Raw genomic sequence first — 15,690 nt, forward strand, 5'->3', positions numbered from 1 at the left:
GAGTAAACAGAGAGTAAACAGTAAACAGAGAGTAAACAGAGAGTAAACAGACAGTAAACAGAGAGTAAACAGAGAGTAAACAGACAGTAAACAGTAAACAGAGAGTAAACAGAGAGTAAACAGTAAACAGAGCATAAACAGACAGTAAACAGTAAACAGAGAGTATACAGACAGTAATCAGTAAACAGAGAGCAAACAGACAGTAAACAGAGAGTAAACAGAGAGTAAACAGACAGTAAACAGTAAACAGAGAGTAAACAGACAGTAATCAGTAAACAGAGAGCAAACAGAGAGCAAACAGACAGTAATCAGTAAACAGAGAGCAAACAGACAGTAAACAGTAAACAGAGAGCAAACAGAAAGTAAACAGACAGTAACAGACAGTAAACAGAGAGTAAACAGTAAACAGAGCGTAAACAGAGAGTAAACAGACAGTAAACAGTAAACAGAGAGTAAACAGAGAGTAAACAGTAAACAGAGCGTAAACAGAGCGTAAACAGAGAGTAAACAGACAGTAAACAGTAAACAGACAGCAAACAGACAGTAAACAGTAAACAGAGAGCAAACAGACAGTAAACAGACAGTAAACAGAGAGTAAACAGTAAACAGAGAGTAAACAGACAGTAAACAGTAAACAGAGAGTAAACAGAGAGTAAACAGTAAACAGAGAGTAAACAGAGTAAACAGACAGTAAACAGACAGTAAACAGTAAACAGGCAGTAAACGGTAAACAGAGAGTAAACAGTAAACAGAGAGTAAATAGAGTAAACAGACAGTAAACCGTAAATAGAGTAAACAGACAGTAAACCGTAAACAGACAGTAAACAGTAAACAGACAGTAAACAGACAGTAAACAGACAGTAAACAGAGAGTAAACAGACAGTAAACAGTAAATAGAGTAAACAGAGAGTAAACAGACAGTAAACAGAGAGTAAACAGACAGTAAACAGAGAGTAAACAGAGAGTAAACAGAGAGTAAACAGAGAGTAAACAGTAAACAGACAGTAAACAGTAAACCGACAGTAAACAGAGAGTAAACAGAGAGTAAACAGAGAGTAAACAGTAAATAGAGTAAACAGACAGTAAACAGACAGTAAACAGTAAATAGAGTAAACAGAGAGTAAACAGAGAGTAAACAGTAAACAGAGAGTAAACAGACAGTAAACAGTAAACAGAGAGTAAACAGACAGTAAACAGTAAACAGAGAGTAAACAGAGAGTAAACAGAGAGTAAACAGACAGTAAACAGAGAGTAAACAGTAAACAGAGAGTAAACAGAGAGTAAACAGTAAACAGAGAGTAAACAGAGAGTAAACAGACAGTAAACAGTAAACAGAGAGTAAACAGACAGTAAACAGTAAACAGAGAGTAAACAGACAGTAAACAGTAAACAGAGAGTAAACAGAGAGTAAACAGAGAGTAAACAGTAAACAGACAGTAAACAGAGAGTAAACAGACAGTAAACAGAGAGTAAACAGAGGATCCTGTTCCTGGAGCAGAGGATGTGGAGACTCACGGTGAGACACGCTGGGACAGAGGACACATTCAGTGTGACCCTGCACACCTGCAGGACCTGTATTCCTGTGTGCCTACCTGGTCAGACCTGCTCAGCAGGTACTGAACCCTCTTCAGTTTCAGCCGTAACGAGCACTCGGCACTCTCTGCTCTACATTTACAGAGTGGAGAGCTTCAGAGCAGCGTTTCCCTTCTCTTACAGAGAATACGGCGGCCACAGTTTCAACAAGCTTCTCCTAATAACACTGAAGAGCTGCAGGAGCTCGCACACTCGGGCGTCCGGCTCGAGACGACCACTTTTCTTTAGAGGTCAGAGAACCTGAATGCACATGTTTTAGAGCCTTTACGGTAAATGAAAGGTCACAGAGCAGCTGAGGGTCGGAGACTTCAGCTCCTCGCTCTGCAGAGAGAGCAGACCTGCAGACAGGCTGAGCTGCTTTTCAAAATAAGATACTGGAAATAAGATGAACCGGATTATATTTAGATGAAGTATAAAACGTGTCCATTCAAGTTAAAGTTCCTTTAATTTGAGCATTTATGTGTGAACAGGTGTTTCTCTCTTAACTTTGCTCTGAAAGGGACTCCCAGAATCCTTCAGGACAAAGACCCTGATGTGTCCGCTCTGCAGATCCTCAGCAGCACATCTTTATTTAAATTCAAACTTCACTTTTATTGTTTAAAGCTGCATCCTGCTGCATCCTGTTTGTTTGTTTGTGGACCAATCAGTGCGTCTCATTCTGTGACCTGCAGCCAATCACAGCTCTGCAGTGAGCTGGTGAAAGCAGGTGAAGTGGCGCCACCTCCTGACAGAAGCGTGTTACTGAAAGTACATTTACTCAAGTACTCTACTTACTACTCTACAATTTGAAGTACTTCTACTGTGTAGCCGTAGCCGCGTGTAGCCGTAGCCGCGTGTAGCCGTGTGTAGCCGTAGCCGTGTGTAGCCGTGTGTAGCCGTAGCCGTGTGTAGCCGTGTGTAGCCGTGAGGATCTGTAGCCGTGTGTAGCCGTGTAGCCGTAGCCGTGTGTAGCCGTAGCCGTGTGTAGCCGTAGCCGTGTGTAGCCGTGAGGATCTGTAGCCGTGTGTAGCCGTAGCCGTGTGTAGCTGTAGCCACGTGTAGCCGCGTGTAGCTGTAGCCGCATGTAGCCACGAGTATCTGTAGCCATGTGTAGCTGTAGCCGCGTGTAGCTGTAGCCGCGAATATCTGTAGCCGTGTGTAGCCGCGAGTATCTGTAGCCGTGTGTAGCCACGTGTAGCTGTAGCCGCGAGTAGCTGTGTGTATCTGTAGCTATGTGTATCTGTAGCCGTGAGTAGCTGTAGCCGTGAGTAGCCGCGAGTAGCTGTAGCCGTGTGTAGCCACGTGTAGCTGTAGCCGCGAGTAGCTGTGTGTATCTGTAGCTATGTGTATCTGTAGCCGTGAGTAGCTGTAGCCGTGAGTAGCCGCGAGTAGCTGTAGCCGCGAGTATCTGTAGCCGCGAGTATCTGTAGCCGCGAGTATCTGTAGCCGTGTGTAGCCGTAGCCATGTGTAGCTGTGTGTAGCCGTAGCCGTGTGTAGCTGTAGCCGTGTGTAGCTGTGAGTAGCTGTAGCCGTGTGTAGCCGTGTGTAGCCGTGAGTAGCCGTAGCCGTGTGTAGCCGTAGCCGTGTGTAGCTGTAGCCGTGTGTAGCCGTGTGTAGCCGTAGCCGTGTGTAGCCGTAGCCATGTGTAGCCGTAGCCGTGTGTAGCTGTAGCCGTGTGTAGCCGTGAGTAGCCGTAGCCGTGTGTAGCCGTAGCCGTGTGTAGCCGTAGCCGTGTGTAGCCGTAGCCGTGTGTAGCCGTAGCCATGTGTAGCTGTGTTTAACTGTAGCCATGTGTAGCCGTAGCCGTGTGTAGCCGTAGCCGTGTGTAGCCGTAGCCATGTGTAGCTGTGTTTAACTGTAGCCGTGTGTAGCCGTAGCCGTGTGTAGCCGTAGCCGTGTGTAGCCGTAGCCATGTGTAGCTGTGTTTAACTGTAGCCGTGTGTAGCCGTGTGTAGCCGTGTTTAGCTGTAGCCATGTGTAGCCGTGAGTAGCTGTAGCCGCGTATAGCCACAGCCGCGTGTAGCCGCGTATAGCCACAGCCGCGTGTAGCCGCGTGTAGCTGTAGCCACGTGTAACCACGAGTATCTGTAGCCGTGTGTAGCTGTAGTTGTGTTACCAGAGTCGGACTCGGTGCTGACGGGCCGTTGTTGGGTCCAGCTCAGAGCGGCGTCGGTGTCGCTCCCTGCAGGTCGTCTGGACTTCCTGTCGGTCCTCTGACTCTGCAGCGCCTCCAGCTCTGAGCTCAGCTCATCGTTTCTGTCCCGCAGCTCCTGAACGCACCACACACACGCTGTCAGCACCTGCACACTCAGCCTCCCTGCATGCTGACACACACATCAGAGCGCCGCTCCTCGCCAACCCCGTTGGGTGTCTGTAGGCTCTGAGCGAGTGCAGCATCTAAACCTCCTCTACACGATCACTTCAGGTTCTGATCTATACATCTGCTCTGCTGCAGGAAGTGATGTCACAGAGCGGCGAGCCACACACATGCAGGTAAACAGCAAACTCACGTGTTCTCACCTGGATCCTCTGTTGTAGGGACACGGGGCGTTCAGGTGCACAGACAGAAACAGACATTAAAGACCTGATCTACCCTCAACGAGCCTTCAGACTTCCTGTTTCTACCATCAGCGGCGTGAAACAGAAAGCGAAGAATCAGACGGCCTCTCACCCGCAGCTGCAGCTCGTACTCTCTGATGATGTCGGAGAAGCGCTCCTCGTGACTCAGAGCGCCGCCCGCCGGGTCCAAGCCGCCAAACTGCCAAAGCAAGACAACACAGGTTAAACGTAGCTGTCAATCACCACATCAAGAGTCGGCTTTGTCTGCGGCGGCGAGGAGACGAAGACCAAGGGGAGAGAGGTCGTCAATAATTCACCTGCTGGGAGGACAGTCACCTGACACCAGGTGAGGTCTGACTTCCTGTCCGCTCTCAGGTTCACCATGTCATGTGACTCAGAGTGTGACAGAGCCCTGGCAGCTGATTGGTCAGAGTGTGAAGGAGCCCTGGCAGCTGATTGGTCAGAGTGTGAGGGAGCCCTGGCAGCTGATTGGTCAGAGTGTGAAGGAGCCCTGGCAGCTGATTGATCAGAGTGTGAGGGAGCCCTGGCAGCTGATTGGTCAGAGTGTGAAGGAGCCCTGGCAGCTGATTGGTCAGAGTGTGAGGGAGCCCTGGCAGCTGATTGGTCAGAGTGTGAGGGAGCCCTGGCAGCTGATTGATCAGAGTGTGAGGGAGCCCTGGCAGCTGATTGGTCCTGTGACTCAGAGTGTGACAGAGCCCTGGCAGCTGATTGGTCAGAGTGTGAAGGAGCCCTGGCAGCTGATTGGTCAGAGTGTGAGGGAGCCCTGGCAGCTGATTGGTCAGAGTGTGAGGGAGCCCTGGCAGCTGATTGATCAGAGTGTGAGGGAGCCCTGGCAGCTGATTGGTCCTGTGACTCAGTGTTAGTATAATATTGGATGGAGGAGGAACAGATGTGTGACTGCTGCTGAACCTTCAGAGAAGATTCCTGAACGCTGGGATCAGAGATGTTTAGCTGGAGGCGCTCACAGAGCTTCGTTGGTACCAGCAGCTTTTAACCAGAGAGCGCTGAGCTGTAAGGGCCACGTGTTAGATCCGGGTCACCTGACAGGTCCCCGTCTGATGCAGATGTTTAAACGAGTTTTTGGAGTTTAGTTAAAGGGGGGGGGGCATGTATAACAGAGCTGTCCTGACGCCACTGTGGAGGCCCTCAGGTGCTCGGACTGAGTTCAAAGGAGGCTCCTCTGTCAGTGAGGACGGAGCGGGGCCCCATGTCCCAGCCTCCAAACGCTCAGTGAAGCTCACAGGGACGCGTTCGGGGGGTAACTGTGTGTTGAAGACTGATGGGACATAGCGGCTCAGATTAGGGGTAAGACGATATACTTAACTCACGAGACGTGAGGAATTACGATACTGGGTTCCAAGAACAAGACGAGAAAATAATCGTACTGAAATATTCTCTCTGGGCTCTGAGGGGCCACCACCTGAAATCACTGCTGGGAGTGTGAAAAGGGCCGGACCATACGGCCGGAGACGTCACCACGATAAGACATTTCAAATCACTGGATATCGATAATTATCATCGTTTCTGTTTGAAGGCTGATTTTTGCTCCTGAGTGAAAGTTAGAAACAAGACAGTTGATGCCAAGGCGAGCTTCTCTTCTCCCTCGCCTCTCTCCGCCGACAGATCAGCGGGCAGGCGGGAACAGGTGAGCGTCTGGAGAGGACCGGTGTTGTGTGTCGCTGTGTGTATCTGTAGCCGTGTGTGAACACGGTCATTTATGCTGAGAGAAGAGGTGGACGCTGCCTCCAACATCTGTTCTGCCGGCTCATGCTGTTCAGACACTTTGCTGTGCTCACTGATCAAACGGCGTTCTCACCAGACTGCTAAATATTAAAGACTATCATATACTTCGAATCATTTATCACCACTGATGAAGCCCACACAGAATAGTACAGCGACTTAAAAACAATACGCACAGACATAATCATATATTGTCGAATATATAAACACTCTTAAGCCCTGAGCTCCGGAGCCCCGCCCCTTTATAACCGACCTGCAGGAAGGGGCCTCCCTCATTGGCTGGGTTGGACACACAGGTGGGATGAAGCAGGTACTGATCTGGATTCCCCCGTTTGAAAAGAGAGGAAAGCGAATGACTTCCTCAAACGCTGAACGAGGTGCTGACGAGTTCAAGAAACAGGACGTGTTTTATGTGACGCACACAGGAAGATTTACTTAGTAAAACAGTTTTTACAGGCAGCGGGTCAGATCCACACGCCGGCGCTCAGCGTGTGGGAACATGTGACAACAGTCTGTTAAACTCTGCTCGACTGACGCTCTGAAAACAGCATCATTAAATTTGTCTCCCGTTCACCTGATTTAGCAGAACAAACTGCTGCATGCAGCTTTTAATTAATCTGGTTCCTGATTAAACAGATCTGAGGCTCTTTTGCAGAAACTGAATCCTGTTTCTGATCCTGAATCTGGATCTTTGTGGCTGCAAATGATCTTAAATGATGTTTTTGCCAGTCAAACGAGAGTTTGTTTCTTCAGAAAGGCTTTAAGCCTGAAATACTCAGAGGGGAAATCTGGATTTATGGCACAGTCTGTTCACCTCAGACCGTTTCATTCTTCCTCCACGTGAGACGCCGTTTCTCTCCTCTGCTCTCCTGTGCGTACGCATGGTTCACAGTTTACTCACAGGACACAGTCAGCTCTGCTTCTATAGATCACAAGCCGGCGTCGGCACGTTTCTGAACGCCGCCGCTGGCCTACAGAGGTCTGACTGTTCTCACTGCTCCAATGTGTCGAGGAAGGTCACTGTGGCTGCAACATCAGACCTTCACACTAACACGCCGCTGACAGAACCGGGGGAAGCTAAAGCGGCAGAGCCTGGCGGCGCCCGGGTCGGCGGGCGGTACCTTGTGGTGCAGCAGCTGGTCCAGGTCTCTCTGCAGCCTGTTCACCGATCTCTCTGCGTCGGTCAGCTTCAGCTTCACGGCCCTCAGCTCCTCCTCCAGACGCCGGCTCTCCTGCTCACACACACACAAACGCTTTAATGTTCACCTGCAGGTCAGCAGGCCCCTCAGGGCCACTCAGATCCTTTAAACTGGACCCACAGGGGTCTGGTCCTGGTCCCTCATTGGTGAGAACACGTCAGACTAAACACTTTATCAGAGTACTTTTAGTGAACGATGGTGTTCAAATATCTCAAACTCAGCGAGCTGGACCTACTGTACTACCCACGTGCTGATACTTCTGTGTATTCACTTGTAGCAGTACTTGTACTTTATTAGTACTACAGGACATGATCAGAGGAGGACAGAAGAATCTAAACCAGGTCGTGTTCCCACCTGTGCGGCGCTGCAAAGCTCCTCCTGTAGCTCCGCCTCCTGCGCCCGGAGCAGCTGCAGCTCGTCCTGCAGCGTGCGGCGCTCGCTCTCCGCCTGATGCAGCAGCGCCTCGCTCTCCTGCTCCGACTGACTGCGCAGAGACGCCAGCCTATCACGGAAGCCCTGCTCCAGGTCCCTGCCAATCACAGAGCGGCTCGTCAGAGCAAAGTGTCAAGCTAACGTCAGCGCAGAGTGTGTCCAGCTAACGTCAGCGCAGAGTGTGTCCAGCTAACATTAGCGCTAAAGTCAGCGCAGTGTGTGTCCAGCTAACGTCAGCGCTAAAGTCAGCGCAGTGTGTGTCCAGCTAACATAAGCGCTAAAGTCAGCGCAGAGTGTGTCCAGCTAACGTCAGCGCAGTGTGTGTCCAGCTAACGTCAGCGCAGAGTGTGTCCAGCTAACATAAGCGCTAAAGTCAGCGCAGAGTGTCAAGCTAACGTCAGTGCAGTGTGTGTCCAGCTAACATCAGCGCAGAGTGTGTCCAGCTGACATAAGCGCTAACGTCAGCGCAGAGTGTCAAGCTAACGTCAGCGCAGAGTGTGTCCAGCTAACGTCAGCGCAGAGTGTGTCCAGCTAACATAAGCGCTAAAGTCAGCGCAGAGTGTCCAGCTAACGTCAGCGCAGAGTGTGTCAAGCTAACGTCAGCGCAGAGTGTGTCCAGCTAACATCAGCGCAGTGTGTCAAGCTAACGTCAGCGCAGTGTGTGTCCAGCTAACATCAGCGCAGAGTGTGTCCAGCTAACATAAGCGCTAAAGTCAGCGCAGAGTGTGTCCAGCTAACGTCAGCGCAGAGTGTGTCCAGCTAACGTCAGCGCAGAGTGTCCAGCTAACGTCAGCGCAGAGTGTCCAGCTAACATTAGCGCTAAAGTCAGCGCAGTGTGTGTCCAGCTAACGTCAGCGCAGTGTGTCCAGCTAACGTCAGCGCAGTGTGTGTCCAGCTAACGTCAGCGCAGTGTGTGTCCAGCTAACGTCAGCGCAGTGTGTGTCCAGCTAACGTCAGCGCAGTGTGTCCAGCTAACGTCAGCGCAGAGTGTCCAGCTAACATTAGTGCTAAAGTCAGCGCAGAGTGTGTCCAGCTAACGTCAGCGCAGAGTGTCCAGCTAACATTAGCGCTAAAGTCAGCGCAGTGTGTGTCCAGCTAACGTCAGCGCAGAGTGTGTCCAGCTAACATTAGCGCTAAAGTCAGCGCAGTGTGTGTCCAGCTAACGTCAGCGCAGTGTGTGTCCAGCTAACATAAGCGCTAAAGTCAGCGCAGAGTGTCAAGCTAACGTCAGCGCAGAGTGTGTCCAGCTAACGTCAGCGCAGAGTGTGTCCAGCTAACGTCAGCGCAGAGTGTCCAGCTAACATTAGCGCTAAAGTCAGCGCAGTGTGTGTCCAGCTAACGTCAGCGCTAAAGTCAGCGCAGTGTGTGTCCAGCTAACGTCAGCGCAGAGTGTCCAGCTAACATAAGCGCAGAGTGTCCAGCTAACATTAGCGCTAAAGTCAGCGCAGTGTGTGTCCAGCTAACATCAGCGCTAAAGTCAGCGCAGTGTGTGTCCAGCTAACGTCAGCGCAGAGTGTCCAGCTAACATTAGCGCTAAAGTCAGCGCAGTGTGTGTCCAGCTAACGTCAGCGCAGTGTGTGTCCAGCTAACGTCAGCGCAGTGTGTGTCCAGCTAACGTCAGCGCAGTGTGTCCAGCTAATGTCAGCGCACTGTGTCCAGCTAACGTCAGCGCAGAGTGTCCAGCTAACATTAGTGCTAAAGTCAGCGCAGAGTGTGTCCAGCTAACGTCAGCGCAGAGTGTCCAGCTAACATAAGCGCAGAGTGTCCAGCTAACATTAGCGCTAAAGTCAGCGCAGTGTGTGTCCAGCTAACGTCAGCGCAGAGTGTCCAGCTAACATCAGCGCTAAAGTCAGCGCAGTGTGTGTCCAGCTAACGTCAGCGCTAAAGTCAGCGCAGTGTGTGTCCAGCTAACGTCAGCGCAGAGTGTCCAGCTAACATAAGCGCAGAGTGTCCAGCTAACATTAGCGCTAAAGTCAGCGCAGTGTGTGTCCAGCTAACATCAGCGCTAAAGTCAGCGCAGTGTGTGTCCAGCTAACGTCAGCGCAGAGTGTCCAGCTAACATTAGCGCTAAAGTCAGCGCAGTGTGTGTCCAGCTAACATTAGCGCTAAAGTCAGCGCAGTGTGTGTCCAGCTAACGTCAGCGCAGTGTGTGTCCAGCTAACGTCAGCGCAGTGTGTCCAGCTAATGTCAGCGCAGAGTGTCCAGCTAACATTAGTGCTAAAGTCAGCGCAGAGTGTGTCCAGCTAACGTCAGCGCAGAGTGTCCAGCTAACATAAGCGCAGAGTGTCCAGCTAACATTAGCGCTAAAGTCAGCGCAGTGTGTGTCCAGCTAACATAAGCGCAGAGTGTCCAGCTAACATCAGCGCTAAAGTCAGCGCAGTGTGTGTCCAGCTAACGTCAGCGCAGAGTGTCCAGCTAACATTAGCGCTAAAGTCAGCGCAGTGTGTGTCCAGCTAACGTCAGCGCAGAGTGTCCAGCTAACATAAGCGCAGAGTGTCCAGCTAACATTAGCGCTAAAGTCAGCGCAGTGTGTGTCCAGCTAACGTCAGCGCAGAGTGTCCAGCTAACATTAGTGCTAAAGTCAGCGCAGAGTGTGTCCAGCTAACGTCAGCGCAGAGTGTCCAACTAACATAAGCGCAGAGTGTCCAGCTAACATTAGCGCTAAAGTCAGCGCAGTGTGTGTCCAGCTAACGTCAGCGCAGAGTGTCCAGCTAACATAAGCGCAGAGTGTCCAGCTAACATAAGCGCAGAGTGTCCAGCTAACATTAGCGCTAAAGTCAGCGCAGTGTGTGTCCAGCTAACATAAGCGCAGAGTGTCCAGCTAACATTAGTGCTAAAGTCAGCGCAGAGTGTGTCCAGCTAACGTCAGCGCAGAGTGTCCAGCTAACATAAGCGCAGAGTGTCCAGCTAACATTAGCGCTAAAGTCAGCGCAGTGTGTGTCCAGCTAACGTCAGCGCAGAGTGTCCAGCTAACATCAGCGCTAAAGTCAGCGCAGTGTGTGTCCAGCTAACGTCAGCGCAGAGTGTCCAGCTAACATTAGCGCTAAAGTCAGCGCAGTGTGTGTCCAGCTAACATTAGCGCTAAAGTCAGCGCAGTGTGTGTCCAGCTAACGTCAGTGCAGTGTGTGTCCAGCTAACGTCAGCGCAGTGTGTGTCCAGCTAACGTCAGCGCAGAGTGTCCAGCTAACATTAGCGCTAAAGTCAGCGCAGTGTGTGTCCAGCTAACGCCAGCGCAGTGTGTGTCCAGCTAACGTCAGCGCAGTGTGTGTCCAGCTAACGTCAGCGCTAAAGTCAGTGTGCGCTCACAGCAAACAGCTGGTGTTGCAGGAACAACATCATCACATTGTGTCCTGGTCTCTGATCCAGGCGCTCAGAGACCAGGTTCTGCTCACCTGATCCGGCTCTGGTTGAGGGTCTCCATGCTGGCGTGGCGGTCGTCCACCTCTCTGACCAGCTGCAGGTTCCTGTGATCAGCCTGGTCCAGGTCTACCTTCACCTTGTCCCGCTCCCTGCAGGCCTGCTCCGCCACCACCCTGCACACATGACGCCATGGTAACCAATAAGGAGGAGGGACCTGACTGAGGAGTCTCTGTCCTGGAGCAGTAGTCCAGCTCCAGCCCGACCCTCTGCTGGTTTACTTTCTGACTCTGCTGCGGTGATGTCACAGCGCACTCCAGGACGTGTCAGTTCATCACTGACCACAATCAAACCGTGGAACTGAACCAATAAACCTGGTTCTCAGCAACTTAATTGCTTTTTATTTTATCGTCTGTTGTTTGTTAAAGTTATCAGTCCGTTAAGTTACACTATTTTAATTCAAGAACGACCAAGTTCTTTTAAGCTTTATTCGTCGAGCTAACTCACACCGCTCCCACCGAAGCCGGACCAACGCACGTGGGCCCGCCAGCAGTAACAAAGGACGACCAAACCTCTGACCCGAGCCGGGGTTGTAAAGGCCCCACAGCAAGTTTCTTCAATAAGCCGACAAAAGACGGACCTCCGGAGCAATTCCCTGGCAGAGAAAGCGACCGGCCGAGGCCTTTAAGCCGTCATAACCCAGAACGCACGGAACTCCGGCAGCGTGAGGCCGCCGACCAGCGACCCGGCAGGGAGAAACGACAGCAGTGAGACTAAAACCCTGCATTCTGTAATCAGTCCAATAGTCTGTTAATCCAGTATCTTTAATCCTTGAAACTCCTAGACAAATTTAACCGAGTTATCATCTAACTGCGTTCATTGGCTGCCGTAGGAGTCAAATTCTCCCACAACACAACTCCACATTCTCATTGTTTATTTCTCTGATGTGTATTTAACCGCATTTATATCCACCTTTAGTTATTTAATAAATTTCACCGTAACCACAGGAACGTCGTGTATTGTCACGATAATTTACCCTTCGATATGAGACTGATTTAAGATAATTGAGCGATTACTAACTACTAACTGATCACTAGTGAATAATTGTGTAATTACTAACCATACCTGGGGTGAGTGCCCCGCGAAATGAGAGATTTATAAATCCTCCTTCAGGGGGGAGCTGGTGGCGTGGTGGTCTCTGAAGACCCCCGTGTGTTTCAGGTGGGAACTTACTGCAGGTGCTGGATCTCGCTCTTGTAGGACATGAGCGCCGCCTGGTGGATGCCGTTCCCGCTGACCAGCAGCTCGTTGTCCAGGGCCAGAGTCAGGTCTGCCAGACTAAGCCGCTCCTCCAGAGGGAAGTCCAGAGCCTGTGGGGGGACAACACAAACCTGGATCACGTATTCACCTGCAGAGACAAGTTTCCTCCGGTGCACAGGTTCACCAGTGGGGTTCAGACCCTATGAGACGTTCAAGGACCGGTCCAACAGTCAGAAACTAAGAGCTGCTGATTCTGAACGCAGACTGAGTGATGTCAGCAGCTGGACGCCGCAGACCGCCGTGGCGGTTTCTCATTCCTCACATCAGTGCAGTCTGGAAAAGATTCAGATGAGTTTAACGCTGCAGCTGTGAAGGTGGAGCTGCTGCTGCCGTCAGAGACTCTGCTGACTCGCCATCTGTCTGATACTTTACTGAAGAACATGTACTGCAGTAACATGGAGGATTTTAAAGTACTACTTCAGAACGTACTTCAGCACAGCCGCTACATCTGCAGAATAAACCTGGATAAGCCTCTGCTCTGCGGTGGAGACCAGCTGAAACGGGGCGGCTGCGTGAGCTCCTGTTCAGAGCCAGGAGGCGTCTACACTCTGTTTAGGGTTTAACATGTGGATCCTGATCCACGGCGAGGGCCGGTGGGCCTGGGCCGCCTCTGTTCTGTGGTAAAAGGAACCGGGGGGGTCCAAACCGAGCCTAAAGACCTGAGTGGCTGCTGTGTGGGAACTGAACCTCCTCAGCAGGGGGCCACACTGCAGTTTTTTCCTTTGGACACATTCACACAGACTGATTCCTCAAAAACAGACCAAACCCCAGACCCCCAGACCCCCAGACCCCCCAGAGACCCCAGAGACCTGGTCTGGAAACGTTTAAAGCTTCAGATCATCTACACCGGTGGACACTGACAGTAACCAACCTGACCACAGGGCCCTCTGGTCCTGGTCTGTACTGACCTGCAGGATGTCCCGGCTGTTCCTGATGCCCTCCTCGGTCCAGAGGGCAACGACCCGCTCGGGGCTGGTGCATCCTGAGCCCTCGTCCAGCCAGCTGAGGACTCTCTGACCCACGGTAGCCATCAGCAGGGACGGCGAGGTGGAGCGAACCGAGCGCTCCTCGGACACAGCCTGGCACTGCATTGACCAGGAAAGACCAGCGTCACACGTTAGTCCACATTCAGAGACCAGAGACAGACGTTAGTCCACATTCAGAGACCAGAGTCAGAAGTTAGTCCACATTCAGAGACCAGAGACAGACGTTAGTCCACATTCAGAGACCAGAGACAGACGTTAGTCCACATTCAGAGACCAGAGTCAGAAGTTAGTCCACATTCAGAGACCAGAGACAGACGTTAGTCCACATTCAAAGACCAGAGACAGACGTTAGTCCACATTCAGAGACCAGAGACACACGTTAGTCCACATTCAGAGACCAGAGTCAGACGTTAGTCCACATTCAGAGACCAGAGACAGACGTTAGTCCACATTCAAAGACCAGAGACAGACGTTAGTCCACATTCAGAGACCAGAGACAGACGTTAGTCCACATTCAAAGACCAGAGACAGACGTTAGTCCACATTCAGAGACCAGAGACAGACGTTAGTCCACATTCAAAGACCAGAGTCAGACGTTAGTCCACATTCAAAGACCAGAGTCAGACGTTAGTCCACATTCAGAGACCAGAGACAGACGTTAGTCCACATTCAGAGACCAGAGTCAGACGTTAGTCCACATTCAGAGACCAGAGTCAGAAGTTAGTCCACATTCAAAGACCAGAGACAGACGTTAGTCCACATTCAGAGACCAGAGACAGACGTTAGTCCACATTCAAAGACCAGAGACAGACGTTAGTCCACATTCAGAGACCAGAGACAGACGTTAGTCCACATTCAAAGACCAGAGACAGACGTTAGTCCACATTCAGAGACCAGAGACAGACGTTAGTCCACATTCAAAGACCAGAGTCAGACGTTAGTCCACATTCAAAGACCAGAGTCAGACGTTAGTCCACATTCAGAGACCAGAGACAGACGTTAGTCCACATTCAGAGACCAGAGTCAGACGTTAGTCCACATTCAGAGACCAGAGTCAGAAGTTAGTCCACATTCAGACCCGAGCTCTAGAGTAGTGTTTATCAACGGGGGCGTTGGAAGCAATATTTTTGAAAAGAGGGGGGGGCAAGGCAAGTTTCCACTAAAGATTTACGATAATACCAGTTTAAACTTTCAACTAGTAAAAATGTGGCCTGCAACATTAAAGCCTGCCAGTTTACTCCACTGCGACTGGACCAGACAATCGTAACCAGCCGACTCCTCTCTTGGTGTTTCTGTCAGCTTCTTGAGGAGCAGCTCTGTGCTGCCTTCAGTGCAGAGGGAAGTCAGGGTAGGCCTTCATCTGGAAAATTTCAGCCACGTGGGGGTTGCTGTGTAAAAATGGACGCTCTCTTTCTTGAGATTAACCTTGATAAAACGCGTTGTAACGCACGTTACTGAGATTATTATTATTACTGCGTTACAGCTAAAAGCTCCCAACACTGCCAGCGAGTGCGTGAGATTAATGAAGTGGACCCACCTCGCGCTGTGAACCGTGTTTAAATACATGAAACGCGTGTTAACAGAGGAGCTAGCCTATTAAAGGCCAGGAGTTAATAACTGAACCTAAAAGGTGCCACAGTCACATTTAAAGAGGTTCATTCACCAAACAGACACAAAGGAGAGAAGGGAGGATTTCATAGGCCTGCGTTGATCTACAGGAGAAACTATAAAGCACCTGAGAGCCTTCCTGCTCTATATTCTAATGGTGTTGTATATTTTGAATTGTCACCTGCCACCTGAATTTTCTGTTTACATAAATAAAAACATTTCCACCATAAATTGGTGCAGGTTCACAATCTTCTGGGGGAGGAGCCCCAGACCCCACATATGAAGTGCACCATCCAAGAAAACTGTGTTTACAAAACATTCACTTACTAATTAAATATAATTACTGCTGACATGCTTTTTCATGTCAGAAGATTGTTGTTTATTAACTTATGTGTATTTTTCATGTCTATAATAATAATAATAATAACCAGCCAGCATCTTTTTTGGTGGGGGCGGTAAGGGCCCTGGATAATGGGTAGGGCTGAGAACCACTGCTCTAGAGAGTTTCACTTCTTCAGGTCTCACAGCTGATCTCTGTGGGGCCTGAACACGTTTAATCTGGATTAGCCTGTGTGAACCAGAACCGGGAGGCCCCGGAGACAAACACCAGGTCAGGACACGGAGAGCAGAGCTGAGGGCGGGGCTGGACCCGTTCGCCTGGGGCCAGAAACGGCTCGTGTCTGAGTGAGACTGCAGGCGCCTGACCGACGCGGATCTGCCTGCATGAAGCCTGAATGTGAAGCGGTCTAACGTGTTCACGTGATCCCCGTGAAGAGGTTCTGCCTGGACCAGGTGCAGGGGGGATCAGGGTGGGACCAGCTGGGCCCCAGGCTGAGCCAGGAAACACCTGACCCAGAGTCAGAGCAGAGACTACATCGCCTGTTCCACACAGAGG

At 50.8% G+C, this 15,690-nt stretch overlaps 1 protein-coding gene across 1 annotated transcript in view; it reads right to left on the minus strand.

Moving 5' to 3' along the window:
* LOC119911443 (ninein-like protein) overlaps positions 1-15,690 on the minus strand; it is a 48,720-nt gene that overhangs the window by 19,968 nt on the left and 13,062 nt on the right. The window contains exons 8-14 of the mRNA XM_038730323.1: positions 13,110-13,286; positions 12,115-12,251; positions 10,917-11,057; positions 7,447-7,621; positions 7,015-7,125; positions 4,245-4,331; positions 3,690-3,843 (exon numbers count right to left, since the gene is read on the minus strand). Coding sequence (XP_038586251.1) covers positions 3,690-3,843; positions 4,245-4,331; positions 7,015-7,125; positions 7,447-7,621; positions 10,917-11,057; positions 12,115-12,251; positions 13,110-13,286 — 982 coding nt within the window. The remainder of the gene's footprint in view (positions 1-3,689; positions 3,844-4,244; positions 4,332-7,014; positions 7,126-7,446; positions 7,622-10,916; positions 11,058-12,114; positions 12,252-13,109; positions 13,287-15,690) is intronic.

This window comes from Micropterus salmoides, unplaced genomic scaffold (assembly GCF_014851395.1).
Source record: "Micropterus salmoides isolate LMB-PRFRI ecotype aquatic unplaced genomic scaffold, ASM1485139v1 Ms_hic_scaffold_2, whole genome shotgun sequence".
NCBI classification, from domain to species: domain Eukaryota; kingdom Metazoa; phylum Chordata; class Actinopteri; order Centrarchiformes; family Centrarchidae; genus Micropterus; species Micropterus salmoides.